The 19082-nt window shown below is 45.7% G+C and overlaps 1 protein-coding gene across 1 annotated transcript in view; it reads left to right on the top strand.

Annotated features, from left to right (window-relative positions):
• Window positions 1–19082, top strand: part of LOC121445291 (SH3 domain and tetratricopeptide repeat-containing protein 2) — a 57709-nt gene that overhangs the window by 19083 nt on the left and 19544 nt on the right. Inside the window, exons 7-12 of the mRNA XM_041647346.1 lie at window positions 175–248; window positions 1993–2188; window positions 13798–13931; window positions 16432–16473; window positions 16597–18294; window positions 18388–18568. Coding sequence (XP_041503280.1) covers window positions 175–248; window positions 1993–2188; window positions 13798–13931; window positions 16432–16473; window positions 16597–18294; window positions 18388–18568 — 2325 coding nt within the window. The remainder of the gene's footprint in view (window positions 1–174; window positions 249–1992; window positions 2189–13797; window positions 13932–16431; window positions 16474–16596; window positions 18295–18387; window positions 18569–19082) is intronic.

Genomic DNA, 19082 nt, shown 5'->3' on the forward strand with positions numbered 1-19082 from the left:
TTTTTCACAGCGTAACATACGTTCTATTAAAATAAGATTAATATTAATATTAAAATAAATAAGGTTGCTGCCATTAAAATAAGATTAAATAACAATAACACCACCATCATTTTTTCTACGGGACTATTCTGTTCATTGTTATAACATCTTAAAACTCCATGTTTCCACTGGCAGATGGTTCCTAAAGAATTACCCAGGAATCTGTGATCTTCCCAGGAAGAGAGACTGGACAGGCTCCTGTCATATTGGTATGAGATGAAAACAGCATTGTCAGGGCAATGATGTTGTCCTGCCTCCTGGTCTCACTGATGGGATGTGGGAAGCCGGTTACTGTCTGCATGCGAAGTGAAAGTTCTGGCCAGGGCTGAGGAAACAGATTCCTAACTATGTGAACAAGCAGAACACACATATGTGGAGAGGGCCGGGGGAGAGATGTTAGGGAATGGAGTGGGTGAGAGAGCTTTAAAGATAAATCGGTAGAAAAAAAGGCTTGCATAGGCCAAATGAAACAATTTTGAGTCAAATGTGACCTGCAGGCCACCAGTTTCCAACTCTTTACCCAAACATTTTCTGATTTTCCATAGCATAGTGTGATTTAGGGGGACTCTGAGTGCCCAGGAAACACTGGATAAATAGATAATGAACTATGCACACACCTACCTGTACACACACACCACAGGTTAGCTAATCTCTGTCTACACACACATGCTGCTGTTTATGTGCTAACTAGATAACAAAATGTCTAAAATACACCGCTGAAACTGTATCCTTGAAACTCCCTGTATTCTAGTACATTTCCTATTACGCATCTCTAGTTTTAAAAAATAGTTTTACAAGTTCCAAACCCTTATGACACTTAAAACAACTAGGAGGAATCACAGAATCAAAATATTAGAACTGTGTGTAATTGGCCATAAACAAGGGTATTAGCATTTGAAGAAACATAACCTGTGTACAGTCAGAACTGTGGGGCTTTGGAATCTGTTGGGGTTTATACAACCTCACGCCGGCAATCCCTGCCTTCACTGGGCTTCTACCTTCTCAATAAAGAAGTAGTGTAATCAAGCCACCAAATGCTGTCCCAAGAACTAAGCAGATATGCAGGAGAGGTGGCAGTAGCCAGGAAGCCTGACTGCAGGTTAGCCCCTTAGACCCATCACTCAATGCTGCTTCTGGCTTTCTCATTTGTGAAGAGGGAATTCTGCTGGGTATTCTGCCTGGCATTCAGCCCCCAGGAAAACCTGAGAATAGAAATGTGCTTTGTAAACTGGACAGTTCCATACTCACAGAAACACTGTTATTGGATCCTAGATGAGCCATTCATCAAACTTGGTAATCACTACAGCTTTAAGGATAGTCCCAGATCCCTCTGGCTTCCCTGCAGCACTCTGTGCTGCCAACGACTGTGCAGTAGCATCTTTGGAGAGTCCAATAGGTACCAGGCATGGTGCACTTTGCGTTTGACTCTAGTATTGAGAAGCATCAGGTGTCACAGTGGCTGAAGCAGCTGGAAGGAGATGTAGGCATCTTCTGCTGTAAAGCTTTTAAAGCACTGCTCTGGGGTCTTGTGCCAAGCATGGTGATGATATGTACAATGGTGGCAGAATCCGTTGAGGGTAATATAAGAAACATTCCAGTTTCCTATAAGCTTATCTAGTTTAAAGGCATGCATATTCTGTATTCTGAGAATGCCTTTCTTATACTTGTGCCTTTTCTTTTTAAAAAATTATAGTGAAAAGCATTTGGATTGTAGTTTCTTTTTGTATTGTTCTAGTTTGGCAAAATGCAAAACCTACTAACCCTGGCCATTCCTACCAGTTTGATTTTGGGGTGTGTGTGTGTGTGTGTGTGTGTGTGTGTGTGTGTGTGTGATCTGACTAAATTACTAAAATTCCCTAAGGCTGGGATACTCTAGCCTGTATCACACTGATAGACAGGGGAGGGTTCACTCCTATATATCTTTCTAGTTGACCTGTATGTTGTTTTCTACAGGAAGAGGACGGTGCAAGGCCCTGATGGATTACAAACAAGAGGAAAAGGATGAACTGAGCTTCCTCCAGGGAGAAAGCATTGAGATCCTTGGCTTTGTTATCCCCGGGCTGCAGTGGTTCATTGGGAAGTCAGTGACCTCAGGAGAAGTGGGCTTTGTCCCCACCAGGAGCATAGATCCAGATTCCTGCTCCCCAGTGTGAGTATGTTTGATGCCCCAGATGCCTTCCCCAGTGCTCCCTTCTCCTCTAAGCAGCTTTGCAGAGGGTGGAGGGGGTACCCTGGATGTGGAACCAGAGGGTCTCCTTCTGACATCCAAGGTGGACACAGGAAGTTCTAGGAAGGAGGCACAATCAGAAAAAGAATCATCTCAGTTCATTTCAATAGATGTTCTTTAAGGCCTCGCTGTGTTCAAATGGAGAAGCAGAGCCTCAAGACCAAAGGCTCTGCACCAAGGGTGCAGTACAAGGTTCTGGATCCCATCACTTACCATGTCCAGTCGAAGGATGAACCTAAACAGAGAGCAGAAGATTACTGGCTTGGTCAATGACATTCTTTGTAGGTCAGGGAGGCAGGTTCTTTGGAGATGTTCATACACTTGGTGTTCAGCTAAAATTTGAACTAGTGATGTCAGCCCTGGCAAGGAGAACCCAGAGGTACCTTCTCCTCCTCTCTGTCTTGATTCTGGAAGGGCTGGTTCTGAGGAGCAGACCTATGCTTCTGGTCAATTAGCAGCAGGTGGTCAGTCGATCCAACCCACCTCCTCTTCGGAAAGGCAGAGACGGGCAGTACCGCCTGGTCTGTTTGGGTGGGCTTCCCAAGGTAATTGGAAAGCAGAAAGTCAGGCTCAGGCAAGCACACAGGGAAAGGTAAAGCTACCTCCACACACCAAGTCGCTGTGGCCACAGTTGTCCACAGTGGGGGAATATCTAAAGCTACACAGAGATTATCTAAGGCTATCAAAGGAAAAACCAAGGCTACATAAGGAATATTTAAGGTTATCTGAGGAGTCTCTAAGGTTACATGAAGAATATTTTTTTAATATTTTTTCTTTTTACTTATTTATTTTTTTAAATTTATTTATTTATTAAGGATTTCTGCCTCCTCCCTGCCACCGCCTCCCATTTCCCTCCCCCTCCCCCGATCAAATCCACCTCCCTCATCAGCTCGAAGAGCAATCAGGGTTCCCTGACCTGTGGGAAGTCCAAGGACCACCCACCTCCATCCAGATCTAGTAAGGTGAGCATCCAAACTGCCTAAGCTCCCCCAAAGCCAGTACGTGCAGTAGGAGCAAAAACCCATTGCCATTGTTCTTGAGTTCTCAGTAGTCCTCAAACCTAAGAATAATAGGAATATACATGAAAAATATTTAAGCCTACGTAAGAAGTATCTGTGAGCACATAAAGAACATTTATGGCTACATTAGGAGTATCTAAGGTTACATAAGGAGTCACTACAGCTACACGAGAAATATCTAAGGAACATCTATGGCTCTGTAAGGAATATCTAAGACTACATTAAAAACACCTATGGCTACATAAGGAATATCTTGCTGCATAAGAAATAGATAGCTACAGCTATATAAGGACTATCTAAGGCTACCCAAGGACTAGTTAATGCTTTCAGTATTTATACCAGGATTATTTCCTCTCTCACGAAAAAGAGTCAACCAAGAGAGTAGACAGAGGGCAGAAACTCCCTCTGTGATCTGCCACTTCTAGGGAGAGGAGATAGGCCATTTTTCTATGTAGAAGTGCAAAATCTGAACCCTTGGACAGGGAAGGCACTCCTTGCCATCTTGGGAGGGGTGGAGGACAGTAGGGATTTATAAAGTGGACAGGGCTGTCAACAGAACTCTCAGGAGAGGGAGTTAGGCAGAGGAAATGGGAGGGGCAGGAGACAGGGGATACTGGAGGGGTTGGAGGGAGGAAAGGGAAGGGGGAAATGATGTTATTATATTTTAATTAAAATTAAAAAAGAAAAATACAAAGAAGTCATAGGAGAGAGAGAGAGAGAGAGAGAGAGAGAGAGAGAGAGAGAACGCTATTATGAGAAAGGCGACTTTTGAGTTAAGCTTTGCATCATGGGCAAAAGGCAAGTTATCCTCTTGGAGACAGGTTACCCGGAGAACACTGGTATAGCCAAGATCTGGCATGGCTTTCCCTGAGGCAGGAGGTGGGGAGACTGTGGAAGGTGTTCCCTGGACCTTATAGAGGATGCTGAGTGTCTGGATGTCTGCAGAGGCTGAGAGATGATGGGTACTGCCTGGATTTGGGTGAGGTATATATCAACAGGGCACTGACTAGGAGGCAGGAGTCCGGGGACACGGCTAAGGCTGGAATCCTGGAGGAGGTGTGCCGAGCGGGAGGAGACTCTGGTGCTGAGTAGCAACCACCAGGAAGTTAAAGAATCTGAGAAAGTTGGACATATGGATATCTGTGTCTTGCCCCCAAAGACTCCATCTAAATATTCTGAGAAGGGCTTGGGCCATGATACTTATAGAAGGTGGGGCTAGCTGGCAGCCAGGTAAAAGATGCCGGTCTAAATAACCACTTTATGTTGTTGCAGGGGGAGGAGCGTGGGGACACCCCAGGAAAGGGCTTGAATCCAAAGCTCTGTACCTAGAATCCCAGCATGAAGTGTATGAATCTTGTAACGGAGGTCCTGATGAGAGGGAGAAAGAAGGAAAAGAGCAGAGACCTAGTGATAAAAGAACCATTTCCATAGCTAAGGAGGGAAGAAGAAAGACTACAGAAGGGGGCCCCTGAAAAAGGAGCTGCCCAGGAGATGCTGGCATTGGTGGGTGAGGCTGACTGGCTAGGGAATGGCCTTTGTGGCTGACAACAGGAAGGATTTGGAGGTATAGTAGCTTACCGTTTTTCAGATTTGTGGGTTAGACTGGCTAAAAGATATCTGTAGCTAGTGAACCTCATGTCTCCAAGAACTAACCAGCTCCATGACTTTGCACACAGTGAGTTATCTTTCCGGCCGTCACTTTTCCTATTTGTAAAATGTGTGTGATGTTAGCTCTACCTGATAGGGTCTCCATGAGCGGAGATTAGATCACGCACAGAGAGCATGCAAACCTGGTATGGTTTGATGTGTTGGCTTTGTTATTGCTTTGCTGTCACCATTGCACATGGTAATCTTTGAGGTTCAGTTTTAATAGGATGCTAGAGGTTGGTTTTCAGTTTTACCCATTGTATTTGGAATTCTGTGACTCAGACACTGCCCAGATGACAACTCAGCTCACTAAGTTGATTTGGTGCTTAGCTATAAGGTCACCCTCTCTCACCGAGGAACAGCATCATCCACATCAAAGGATGTGGCAGTGCCCTGGTCATTGTGGGATCCATTGCATCAGAAACTGCAATTTGGTAGGTAGGGGATGAGACTCAGGAATCGGAGTAGTGGGAGACGTAGGGGGACCCTGCACCCTTATATCCCTAGAAGTACTGTTTGGACTGACTTCAGATGTCCCTGGACCACAGGAAGGGTGGGGCATAAGTTTAGATGTCATGATCAGAGGTATGACAGTTTAGCAATCTGGCCTCACATCAGCACACTGCTGAAGTTCCTGTGTGTTATCCCTGGGCAGTGTGCCTGTCAATGCCACAGGGTGTCGCTCTTGGACTGTGTCCGTTTATTTGTGAAGGGTTTCTGAAAAAGACGAGTGTTTGCTTACATCACACTCTTACTAGTGTCCCATAAATGATGGGAACATAAATGCATAGGAGTTTTATGGTGTCGGTGTGTGCATGTGTCTGCGTACATGTCTGTATGCATAGCCAGTTGTCCATGTGTTGAGAATCATGTTTCCCCAGGGTTGTTTTCCAAATTGCCTTTGACTGGTGCTTTCACCACAGGGCCAAGGGATGCTTGTCCAAGGAAGCAAACGGATGCAGTTTCTTTTGACAGGATTTTAATGACAGCCGCCTAGATTCACGGTAATGGCAGCTAGAAAACGAGCCTATAAAACTTGCAGCAAGCATCTATTTTATTTTATATTTATTCAAGTTCAAGAACAATCTTATTTGCATTTGAAAGAATGCAGAACCCAGGGCAGGCAAGTTATAAAGCCAGTAATAGTTCAGCCAGCATGGAAGTCAGCCACGTGGAGGAAGGGAGGGGAACTTTGGAGAAAGGGTAAGGAAACCAAAATCCTAAGGGAAAGCATACTTAGAAAAGAGACAGACAGAAGAAAAGAAGTTAAACTTTTCTGGATAAATTAAAAAAGTGGACAGACTTAAAGAAGTTGCATGGCTGAACCTGGTGTACTCCTGCATAAGGGGCAGGGATTCTGAGAAGGAAAAAGGACAGGATCTCATTAAAGGATAAATTCTTCTGCCTATCTCTTCAGCATGATGTAAATAGAACCTGCCTTCCTTGGGGTACTACTCCCATGGCCAGGTGATCGACCTGGCCCAACTGGAACACTAGACCAAAGGCTGGATTCTTTTGACCAGAAGTTTATTTTTCTTTTTAATCTTTAACTTTTATAATTTTATTTTATGCGGTTGGGTGTTTTGCTTGCATGTATGTCTGTTTAACATGTCCATCCCTTGGGACTGTGGGGGTCAGAAGATGCCATTGGAGCCCCTAGAATTGGAGTTACAGATGGTTTGAGCCACTGTATGGATGGTGGGAATCAAACCTGGCCACCTGGAGAAGTATCGAGTGCTCTTAAATGGCTGAGCCATCTCTGCAGCAGTACTCAGAAGTTTTTTCTTTTCTTTTCTTTTTTGTTTTTTAAAAAGATCTATCTATCTATCTATCTATCTATCTATCTATCTATCTATCTATCTATCTATCTATCTAATGATATACAGTGTGCTGTCTGCATATATGCCTGCGGGCCAGAAAAGGGCATCAGATCTCATTACAGATGCTTGTAAGCCACCATGTAGTTGCTGGGAGTTGAACTCAGGACCTCTGGAAGAGCAGGCAGTGCTCTTAACCACTGAACCATCTCTCCAGTTCCAGAAGTTTTCTTTTTTCTTTTTTTCTTAATGGGCCTTTATTGCTACTGTAATTCCCTACTCTGAATAAGTAACCCTAAAATCACTTAAAAACAAGATCAAGGGTCAATACCTCCAAACAATTCTGGCATCTCTGGTCTCTAGCAGGAACAATACTGCCAAGAACCCAAGGAAATTTGATTTTAGCCAGGAAAGAAACTGGCTACTTTTCTTTGAGATTTTTTTTTTTAACCTATTTAGGCAAATTGGCCAATTTCTAGTTCCTGTTCTTACCACTTCCCTCTGAAGAGGGAACTCCAATTACCATTATGGAATTGTGTCAATGACTGACTTGGCTTTTTCCAGTTGGATGTGGGTGTCAGGTGTAGCGTGTGGGGTACTCCATCCAGTGGGTTTATCTGAAAGATACCAAAAAATGCATCAGCTGCTTCCTTTGGATAACTATCAAGTGTGAGGAAAGGAAGCCTTTGGTTGGTGCCTGGGAAGAGATGTGAGGGAGAAGTAAAGGAAAGAGGCATGAGCTTTACAAATCCTAGACATGGAACCAGGAGAAACCAGAGCACAGGTTACTTTATAAACTGTCCAAATCAAAGAGCATTAGAATGTCTTGAGGCTCAGAAGAGTTTCCGTCTCATCCATCTACTGAACTCCTCTTCTTCTCCCTCTTCTTTTTTTCCAAGTCTGGACTTGAGAGTGATGCAAGAACTCAGGATGATTTCCGGCACTTCAGTAGGTGCTGGAGTGGCTAGAATCACAGTGTGAGGTCCATCCCAGATGGCTGAAGATGGAGGGAGGAAGAGAAGAAATAATTTAGTCACCATAATTTGTAGGTTAAAATAATGGGCCTGGCTCATTTTGGTTAAATTGATCAAAAGTCTAAATATCTGGGTAGATTTTTATTTTTTTTATTTTTGAGACAGAGTTTCTTTGTAGCTTTGGAGCCTATCCTGGAACTAGTTTTTTTTTTTTTTCAAGAAGAAAATCACTAAGTGGGGGTGTGGTGGCACACACTATAACCTCAGCACTTGGGGGACAGAGGCAGAGGCACAGGTGGAGGCAGAAGCAGGGGGATCCCAGTGAGTTCTAGGTCAGCTTGGTCTACAAAGGAGGTTCCGGAACAGCCAGGGCTACAGAGCAAGACCGTGTCTTTAAAAAATCATTAGTGATAAATAATTGCCTAAATGACATCTCATATGGAGCTAAGCCTAATGTCTGGTGAGTGTGGTCCCTTGGGTTGTTCCTTAGGGAGGAAATCGACCAATCATTTTAATATTTGGTTGTACTTTCCTGTTGAGTGTTTAAGGTAACAGGTGGCCAAAATTAGGCACTTAACTTTTTACTGTCAAATCCAGTTGAGGATCTGCTCCTCAAGGGTCACCTGGGCTTGAACAGAGCCTCTGTCTCTTCAGCCATTTTTAAACCAGAGGATCTTCTATTCGAGGATAACTCAGTGCTGGACCACGACTTTGCTTGGAAATGGGGAGGAACATTTTCTTCCACATTGACCTTTGTCTTTGCAGACTGGACCTTAGTGAGAGTGCATTGGGAGGGGGGTCTCCACAAGGGAACAGGTGCCTTACATGGCAAGCACTTTGACAACTTCTTCTTCTTCTTCTTCTTCTTCTTCTTCTTCTTCTTCTTCTTCTTCTTCTTCTTCTTCTTCTCCTCCTCCTCCTCCTCCTCCTCCTCCTCCTCCTCCTCCTCCTCCTCCTCCTCCCCCTTTTTAGTAAGCATTATGTTCCCATTGTGGTATAGTCCATTTTAACAAAGTGCAAGCAACAGGAAACACACCCAAACATCTAAACTAGAAAAAGTAAGCGAGACTGATAAACCAGTTTTTCAGAACCAGCAAAAAGAGAGTAGGGGAGAACTCAGAATTTCATAGTGTTAAAAACTGCATCTTTTGTTGTGTTCTCTTTTACACTTTATAGCTTTTCTGTTTATAATTCTATTTCTCGTGACATCGACTTTTGCTGCTCAACATTATGCTGTTAGTGTCACGGCTGTTTCTTGGCAGGTAGGCAGTCTTTTTTCCTCTCAGAACTTGGCGTTTTACAGTTTTGCCAAGGTGAGAGCAGTGCCTATCAGGTGTTGATAGCAGATTAACCCCTGCTGTCTGCTCACACTCACTCTCTGGCATTTACTGGCACGATCTGATCCCACAACTTGCAAGACCGCCAGTCCTCAGCCCTTGTTTGGATGAAATACTCTTGAATGATAATTTGCCTAGGCATAGAATAGCATCTTCAAAGAATGTATGTGTGCGAAAGTATCAAGAAAAAAAATACAAGCACATCATGTTGAGGCTTTGTCTGTTTTATTAGTATTTTCAGAAAACCATGTTTTCTTTTGCTGGCTATCTTTGTTTTCTGCACTGTTGATTATAACATTTGACTTAATTATTTTCTTCTTCCTTTGGTTTATTTCATATGTGTGTGTTCTTGCCATTTATATTTTTTTCTTTTCTTTTTTTTTTCTTGGGGGAGGGCTTGGCTTTACTTTTTCGAGACAAAGTTTCTCCGTGTAGTCCTGACTGTCCTGGAACTTACTCTGTAGACCAGGCTGGCTTTGAATTCAGAGATCCGCTGGCCTTTGTCTCTGGAGTGCTGGGATTAAAGGCGTGTACCACCATCATTTATCTTTCCTTTATGCCATTAAATTGAATACTTAAATTGTGGATAGTTGAACCCATAAGTAAGAATAAACAAACAAACAAGAAGTGGATACTTGGAAAGACCTCTAAGAAATGGAGTCCTTGTTAAAAGTGTTATTTTTATTTGTTTTGCCCAGGATTTGGTGTGCTTCTTTAGTTTGAAGACTCCTCATGTCTTTCTCCAATTCTGGGATCTTCTCTCTTTGAATATTACCCCCTCTCAATCTTTTAGCCTCTCTCCTGGAATCCCGGCTGAGGTATGTTGGACGTGTCAGTCATCAATCTTGCTGAATCAGTTGTTTTTTTTTTTTTTTGATCACCTTTTTGTCACTGGAGGCCACATCCTGGGGGATTCTTCAGTTTTTCTAACTTTCTCTTCTGCTACAACTGAGCTGCCATCTAACTCATCTTTGCCACCCTTAACGTGCACGTCTCTGCTTTCCATTTACCGAGTGGCTTTTGCCTCCGAGGGCTGTGGCTCCGAAAACCATCCAGCCTTCATAGACGCACCTCTTCATTTCTTGTTTCTTTGTTTTAACCAGGCTTACTGTAAATCACACTTTGAATGACTGTGGCTTCTAATTTAACTGTATTTATTAACTTTGGGATTCTTCTGGTTTTCTTTCATAATTTACATTTCTTGGTTTGCACTTTTGTTACGTGAAGTGTGTTCAACATTTTTTTTTTTTTTTTTTTGAAACATGGGCCTTGCATGAATCCGGCAGCAAAGAACACCTCCTTGCTAGGAGACGTCTCTACATTTGCTTCTCTTGAAATCTGAGCTGCTCATGGTCCAGGTCCTGTAACGTTGCAGTCTCTGCAGTGCCTGCATCACATTAATACGCTAGGATGCCACACCCTCCAATGGTGTAGGCACTGGGGCTGCAGGACTCACAGAGGTGGACGGTGTGACCAGAATGGCAGGTGTTAAGACATTTTGCAGTCCTGTGTAAGGAAACTGCTGTGTTTCTAGACTGGGCTTTAGGAAAGAACTTATGTCCAACTCCCTCATCCACAGAGTCAAGATCAAGTTTCCTGTCCCTGGCTAGTGAGGGAGGGTGATTATAACTCAGCTAAACTGCAAGAATCTCTGGGACACCTGCTATTTCCTCTCATCCTTATATCCTGCATCTCTGAGATTTCTCCTTTCTCTTTTAAGCTTTAAGGGGTTGTTAAACTAGTTTTCTTTTTCATGGGTCTTCCAGGTTTTGAATGTGTGCGGGGTAGAGTAACCTAGGAACACATGCCATGCCACTGGGTGCTTTGCCATGTTCACTAGCCCCATTTTTGTGTTTAGAAATCCATAATATGTAGACTGATCTGTCTCTTGGATTCTCTTTAAAGTCCAGGAAGTCAGGGTGCTGGCAGATCAGCTCTGAGGCAACGGACATGGATGCTGATCGACAAGACACCACTTTTAGTCTTGACTTTACCACCCTCCAACTGTACAGTTCTGAACATGTTCCTGAGTCATATTCATCAGCAAACATGGATTAAAAACAATTTACAAAGAGTTGTTATGAATATCGAATGATCAGATAAATTCAGAATATGTTGTAACATTTACAGTGTCTACAAAAACTATATATATACACACACATACATAAACACATACAATATATAAACACATATAATATAGACACATATATAATATATATTTTAAAATTTATTTATTTTATTTTTAATGATTTATTATTTTATGTGCACTGGTGTTTTCTCTGCATGTGGTCTGTGGGACGGTGTTGGATCCCCTAGAACTGGAGTTACAGATAGTTATGAGCTGCCATGTGGGTGCTGGGAATTGAACCTGGGTCCTCAGGAAGATGAGTCAGTGTCAGTGCTCTTAACGAGTTAGTTATCTCTCCAGCCCCGCAAACATTTTCTTTTCCTTTTTTTTTTCTTTTTTTTGTGATGGTTTCTGGAGACAGAGTTTCTCTGTGTAACAGCCTTGGCTGTCCTGGAACTCACTTTGTGGACCAAGTAAACCTTGAACTCACAAAGATCTGTCTGCCTCTATTTCCTAAATGCTGGGATTAAAGGTGTGTGCCACCATTCCCAGCCTTTATTTTTTTTATGCATACATGTGTGAGCCTGCGTGAACATGTGTGCACCATGTGCATGCTGGTACTCACGGAGGCTAGATGAGGGTGTTGGATCCCCTGGAACTAGAGTTATAGGTGGTTGTGAGCCACCCAAGGTGGGTGCTGGGGACTGGACTGAGATTGCATGGAGAGAGTATGCACTCTTAACCGCTGAGCCATAGCTTTAGACCCCTTGGAGATATTCATATCTCAACCCAAGGTTTTAGTCGTATGCTCTTCTGAGGCTGAAAATTAAGGTTAATAAGAGGACTCTGGAGACCAGGCCATGAGTGGGGCTCACACCTGTGGAAGAAGAACTGTGAGCCAGGTGTCAGAGCAGGGCTCTAGTGCAGTCTGCCAGGGAGGAGGGAGCGACCTTGAGCTGTCCTGCAGCCGCTGGCCTGTTGTCTGCTTTCCAGCTGCTCTTGCCTGGGCTATGGGGACAGACAGCGAGGTCCTGATCACAGCCACTCATCCCAGTCCCTCTAGATCTCTGCCCTGACTAGAGAGGCTCTTTCGCTCCTCAATCACCAATTCTAACTCTTTTTTAATCTGTAAGGTTTTTATCTGTAAGACTAGTCCCTGCCTAAAGAGCAACTGTGGAGATTAAATGACAGTGTGGTAAACATCCTTCAAACATATTAGCTGCTGTGCATTTGGGGGTTTCGAAGAATTTGGTCTTAAATTGTTTGGTACTCTATCTATCTATCTATCTATCTATCTATCTATCTATCTATATGTATAAATATAATAGTGTGTATATATATAATTTTTTCTGTGTTTTGTATTCTGTTTGGGCACAATGATTCTGTGACTATTAGGGTTCAGAGGCATCTGCTGGGATTTTTAGGTTTAATACAGGAAACTGAGCAGGCATGTGCAGTGGATGGTAGCAGAAGGAGAAAGATATGCTCTCAAGGTTGGAAGACAGCCAGAGCAGCCTCTGAAAGGATGTGTGACACAAAGAATGGGGCTCTTTACACCCCAGTCGTATGTATTTTGGGGAGTCATTTGGGCAGTGTTGGCTTCTTGGTGGACACTCTCTGCTAATATGAAGTTTATAATGAGCTGCGGGCTGGTCACCTTCAGACACTGTGGTGTGCCTCTGCACCTGCAACAGTGGCTCCAACCAGTTCTAGCTGGCCTTGGCTGAGGGTGTGGGGTGTGAGGAACGTGGGTGAGGGCGTCTGGCTTTCCTCATTGCCAGTTTTTTTTTTCTTATAATAACTTTGCTGCTTTTGCCCAAGGTTTTCCTGACCTTGCTCTCCGCCCTACTCTCCTGTCTCAGTCACACTCTGTAGCCCAGGCTGGCTGGTCTAGAACTCACCACGTAGTTCAGTACGACCTTGAATTCAAAGCATTCCTCTGTCTCAGGCTCCCAAGGAGTGCTGGGATTTCAGGGGTCGTGCACCAGCTTGAGAAGGATCTTGCAGCATGACTAGCTAAATACGGGACGTGCCCTGTCAGGCATTTGTAGTTTTCAAAATCACCTCTAAGAAGCAAATGAGACCTTACAGGTAGGTCACACATAGGCTGCGCTCAAAGAGATCTTCAGGATATAATTGCTTTTCCAGCCCCACTCCCTCTGTCCCCCAGTAATTCCTCTTCTCCACCCTCCCTGTCCCTTAGCAATCTCTTTTCTTTCCTAGTGGCACATAGTGCTGTTCCGTCATGGAGTCAAATCTTAACAACAGGGTAGGGGTCCTTCTGATCACAGGAGAGTTTTCTTTGCTGTTCTTCTAGATAGGTACCATTTGTGCCTGACTTCCTGGAAATAAACAGAGAAAAGAACCTTTCAGGTTTCAATTCCTGTCACTCCTATTTCAAACTGATGCCATCAGAGTTTGAGGGACAGGACTTTCTTTCTCAGGGGAGATGGAATTTTAATAGAAGGGGCATTTCAACCTCTGCTCGACCCACTTACCACCGTACAACTTCCCTTTCTTCACCCGCAGTGAAGCACGGCTTCCACCAGTGAGGCGGTGGTGCCAACCATGGATGAGCCCGCTTCGCTAAGCTTTACTACACCCTTGTGTGGAGAGAGGGAGGTGGGAAAGCCCAGCGCTAACCTGTGTCTATTTTCTGCCTCCTCCAGGAGCAAGAACTCTGCCTTTTTCAGTGAGGAGGAAAGATGTTCTCTCTGGGCCCCGGGAAGTGACAGGAAGGCTGAGTGTTCCGGCTTCTTACGTGCGCTTGCTCACACTGACATCGCTTCTGTCTATCTGCTTAGTGAGTGTTGCTCCTCAGACCCGGAGAAGGCTCAGGCTTTCTACTTTCTAACCCTGTTTAGGAATTTGGGGCTGCAATCATTATTCATTTGGTTTGTATTTGATTAGCGGAGTTTCCCTGTGGACTTCAGAGCTTTCTGGCTATCATACATAGTGTTATCTCACAACTGTGACACACGAAACCAACTTGCCTTTACCCTGGATGGTCAGCTGTATTGACTCTTTATCCCAAGGAAAGCAAGCACTTCCCGAGTCATGGCTAAAGGTCACAGGGCTGGCTAGGTACTAATTCAGAAATCCCACAAGTAACTGGAAAGAGATCTCAGAGATGATCTTGACCCTTGTTTTACTGATTAGGAAACTGAGGCCCAAGAATATTAGTACATGATCTAGGACAACTGCTAGCCAGGGCAACCTATTTTACCACACTGCCCCAGATACAAGATGACCCTGAGTTGTTGGATGTATCAGTCTTGCCTAGCATAGTTTTTGGCAATGCTGAATGAATGAATAATGAACAAATAAACGATAACAATTTCCTTATGATGGGAAAGGCCCACTGCTTTGTGTGAAGGAGTGCAGTTACGCTCGCTGATAAGGCTGAGGAAGGGTTCTTCTTCTTCTACGTTTCAGTGGTAGTAGCATGTCTGCTTCCACTTGGCTGAATTAGACGGTTGACATTTCTTAGCACTAGCCAGAGATTCTCCACAAGGGACTCGCAGTTCAGTTCCCAGGAAGAGAGGGGTTTCGAGGCTCTCTTCATGTATAGGAGCCTTTGTGAGGAGTACACAACCCAAATATTCTCACTGTAGCAGATCTGCCGGGCTCAGCCAGGAAACTGAAGTTCTGAGCACCTCCTGGTGGGGGAAGCAGAGCTCTGAACATCAAGGAGTACTTACTCAGGGAGCAGGGAGGGCAGTAGTGGTTGGTGACAGACTTGGATCCAAGGTATCCATTTACTGCTGGTCCACTGACCGGAAGATCCAAAAGCAGATCCCAGGAAGCCTGTCACTGCTTGTATAAAGACCAGGAGTCAACTTGGCTGGCTGTGGGCTATGCCTTATGCTTGTGTAGACCCCAGCTTCAAGGCAGCCAGTAGGGGCACCAGATTATTAGCCAATGCCAGCTGTTTTAGGGCTGATGCCCTGGGCAAGGAGTGAGTCTCCGAGTCTGCGCCCATCTCATGATGATACAGCGTGCACTTTCAATGTCCTGGCCCCGAGAGAAACGGCCACATGAAGATGGGTATGTGCCTTTCAGCACTGGAGAGGCTAGGGCATGCACACAGCTTCCCAAGTCAAACTCCTCTCTCTCTCAGCTTCAGCGGTGGGGCCTTTCACCCTTTCTAAGTTGCATGTTGGAGTATCTGCAATGAGGAGCCCAGAAGCTCTCCCCATAGGAGAGCAGGAAAAAGCTGGGCTTGATGAGGACCGCTGCTCTAAAGTTTACTGCTTCAAGGTGTGGGAACCACACTGCTGCTACGTTCTCAGGGAAAAGTGGGCTCTTCCCTCTAGTGGTTGCTGTTCTGAGAACTGTGTGGCCTTGACCACCACAGGCCCCATTAGTGGGGGGCTTTTTAGTCAAGAACATGCTTCCCTTGCCTTTACTCCCTGCACCTTCTTGGTTCTTACCTAGATTTTTCCCACTTTGGGAGCATTGGGTAACCAGTATAAGCCACCCTGCCTTTATGATTCTCTCGGTTCTCTGCTTTCTGTGTTTCTTTCTGGAAATATTGATGTGCCTATTAACACACCCCCTCCCCCAACTTTTTCCTTTCCCCTTGAAATCCTTCACCTGTGTGCTCACATCAGTTCTGGGACTTGGGCCAACTCCTTGTGTTTTGGTGTGAGCCACAAATCTGTATTTGCGGTTTCCACTGTCCTCCTTGGCTCTGGACCTTCTTTATTCTCTACCTTCACCCGCAACTAGCTCAAAGTCAAAACATTTAAAACCATAGAGTGTATCCGGTCAAGTTACTCAAGGGAACAAAACTGGGGGCCTTAGGTGCATTTTTGTTCCTTTAACATGAGTTTTCGTGGTCCCCAGTCTTGGCACTTTTTCATGCACACAGAATGCCTGTCTGTCAAATGGGTAGATGATGGGAGGATGGAGTAAAGAAGCAGGTGGGGGAGGGAGAACAGGAAGGGAGCCGGAATGGTACCCTGTAGCACAGCCTGTTGGAGGTGCCCGGTGATGATGGTTCTTTCCAGCTCTGCTATAAAGTAACTGAGAGATTTGAGCCTTGCATCTCCCCAGATTAACACCCCCCGCCCTCCCCTCTGCATGCTCACATTTTCTTCTTGATTCCACATTTTCTCCTCTGACCTGCCCCCACTGTAGAGTGTGTGAGTTAAACGGGACGATGGGAACTTTGAAGCTGGTGTTGAGGGGGTAAAGACTGCCCATTCTTATCCTTACCTCAACCCAAAAGCTCCTCAGGGGTCAGCGGCATGGTGACGTGTTCTGACCTAATACTAGGCCTGTCCTTCATCTCTACCTAGGTGAGTTCGAATCCACCCAGAATCTCCAGAATGATCTGAGCGGTGAGTAGTGACCGTGCTGAGCCCAACCTCTTGTCCTCAGGTCAGCTCATCTATTCTCTTGCCAGGAGCTGACTGCCCTAGTTGCAGACACTCAGGGATGCTCAACTCTGCCTGTCCTTACAGCATCTCAGCTTGAGGGCCTCAAGGAGGCCAGGTCTGGTGGGACCTGGGAGGAGCGGCAGACCCCGAACTCCAGACGCTCCAGCAGTTCCGTGGACTCCAGCCTCGAGGAAGAGCTCCTCTCAGCCTCCTCTGACAGCTATCACCTTCCAGAGCCTGATGACCTTGATGACCCGGAACTGTTCATGGACCTGAGCACAAGCTTGGAAGAGGATGAAGCAGAGCACTTTGCCCCCATCTTGGCTTTTCTGGATCACGAGGGCTACAGCGACCACTTTAAGAGCCTCTATGATTTCTCCTTCTCTTTCCTTACTTCCTCCTTTTACAGCTTCTCTGAGGAGGATGAGCTAGTAGCCTACTTAGAGACCTCACGAAAGTGGGCCAAGATGAGCCAGATGACGTGGGCCCATGCCCGGCTCTGCTTCCTCCTGGGCCGACTAAGCATCAGGAAGATCAAACTTTCCCAGGCCAGGGTATACTTTGAGGAGGCCATCCGGGTCCTTGACGGGGCATTTGAGGACCTCTCCCTAGTGTCTGCTCTGTACATCAATTTGGCAGCCATCTATCTGAGGCAGAGGTTGAGGCATAAAGGCCCAGCCTTGCTTGAAAAGGCGGGTGCCCTGCTAGCCTGCCTGCCCGACCGTGAGTTCAGTGCCAAGAACGAGCTTGATGTGGTGGCCTATGTGCTGCGCCAAGGGATTGTGGTGGGGAGCGGCCCTCTGGAGGCCAGGTCCTGCTTCCTGGCCATCCGATTGCTCTTGAGCCTTGGCCGGCATGAGGAAGTTCTGCCATTTGCCGAGCGCCTGCAGCTGCTCTCTGGACACCCTCCTGCCTCGGAGGCTACAGTCACCATGTTGAGTTTTCTGTATGACAAGAAATACCTTCCACATCTTGCAGTGGCCTCTGTTCAGAAACGTGGTCCCCAGAGTGCCCGGGGGATGTCTGTTTCCATTTGGCAGGCCTATTTTGTTCTCCAGAATGCCACTAAGATCCTTGGTGTTCCTTCCTCAAGCTGGGGTGAAGTTTCTGCACTGGCCTGCCCAACCCTCAGGCAGGCCCTGGCTGCCTGTGAAGAGCAGACTGACCCGAGCACCCAGAGGACCTTATGTCTCATCCTGTCCAAAATGTACCTCCAGTATAGATCTCCTGATGGTTCCATCTACTATCTGAGCCAGGCCCAGGCGTTAGGGAAGCTACTAGGTGAGCAAGAAGCCTTTGAATCGTCTCTCTGTCTTGCCTGGGCCTACCTCTTAGCCAGGCAGACCAAGAGAGCTCTGGAGATCCTTGAACCACTACTGTGTTGCTTGAGGGAGACAGAATGCATGACGCAAAGGGGCGTGGTCCATAACCTCCTAGGACTTGCTTTTCAAGACGAAGGCCGAACAAACAGGGCAGCCAAGAGCTACCTCCGAGCTTTGATCAGGGCTCGGGAGATGGGGAATGTGCGGAACCAGGCCGTGTCTATGGCCAATCTCGGCCACTTGACCCTGAAGTCCTGCATGCAGCAGTCAGCCAGGGGTTATCTTCTGCAAGCTGTCCGACTGTATTCTGAACTCCAGGCCAGCAAAGAGACAGATATGGAGTTGATACAAGTGTTACTCTGGTTGGGCCAAGCTCTGGTGTCTGGACAGCAGCTGGTCCACAGCCGCCTTTGTTACGAAATGGCATTGATGTTTGGCTTAAGGCATCGGCACTTAAACAGTGAGTATGTCTCATATTGCTGGAAGCATCGGGGAGAAAAGCATTGGCACATGCTTTGCCCTTGTCTCATTCATGTCCCTGCTTTATGTTCAGGTCAGCTTCAGGTCACCAAATCCCTCTGCCATTTCTACAGCTCGGTGTCCCCAAACCCTGATGCGTGCATTACATATCACGAACACTGGCTGGCCCTGGCTCAGCAGCTCAGGGACCGGGAGATGGAGGGGCGGTTACTGGAGTCCCTGGGGCAGCTTTATCGGAACCTAAATACATCCAGGTGAGTCCCTGCCTTAGGGAGAAGTGGTATTCTTTCTATCAAGAAACCAAGTCCAAATGTGCATGCTACGGGGAAATTGTGATGGAAAACCGTGGGTCCTGCAGCTACCATGCAGCCCTAGCTGCTGGGAGTTATGTGGCCTCAGTCAGAGGTGGATAACAATGGTATTTATCTTACAGTATCACTGTGAGAAATGAATGCTTTAAAGTCCCCGAAATACAGCCAGGCTTTGTGATTATTACTATGTCACTCTTACTATCCTGTGACTGGCTGAGATTGCATAATTCAAAGAGGGCAATTATACTGAGGACCTTGGCCCCTTCAGGGGGATCTTCACTACTTGAAGACAGCTGGGATTCTGGAAAGGATACAAAATAGATCAATACCATGAAGCATGTGTAAAATTTTATGGTGAAAAAAATGCTTAATTGGGACCTCATCTTTAAAATTTACCCAGGACTCAGGCAATCACGTCTACTTTCACCGTGCATGGAGCCTCAGAATGACCACAAGG

This window comes from Microtus oregoni, unplaced genomic scaffold, assembly GCF_018167655.1.
Source record: "Microtus oregoni isolate MIOR12 unplaced genomic scaffold, Mior012 000172F_ref0000184, whole genome shotgun sequence".
Lineage (NCBI taxonomy): Eukaryota > Metazoa > Chordata > Mammalia > Rodentia > Cricetidae > Microtus > Microtus oregoni.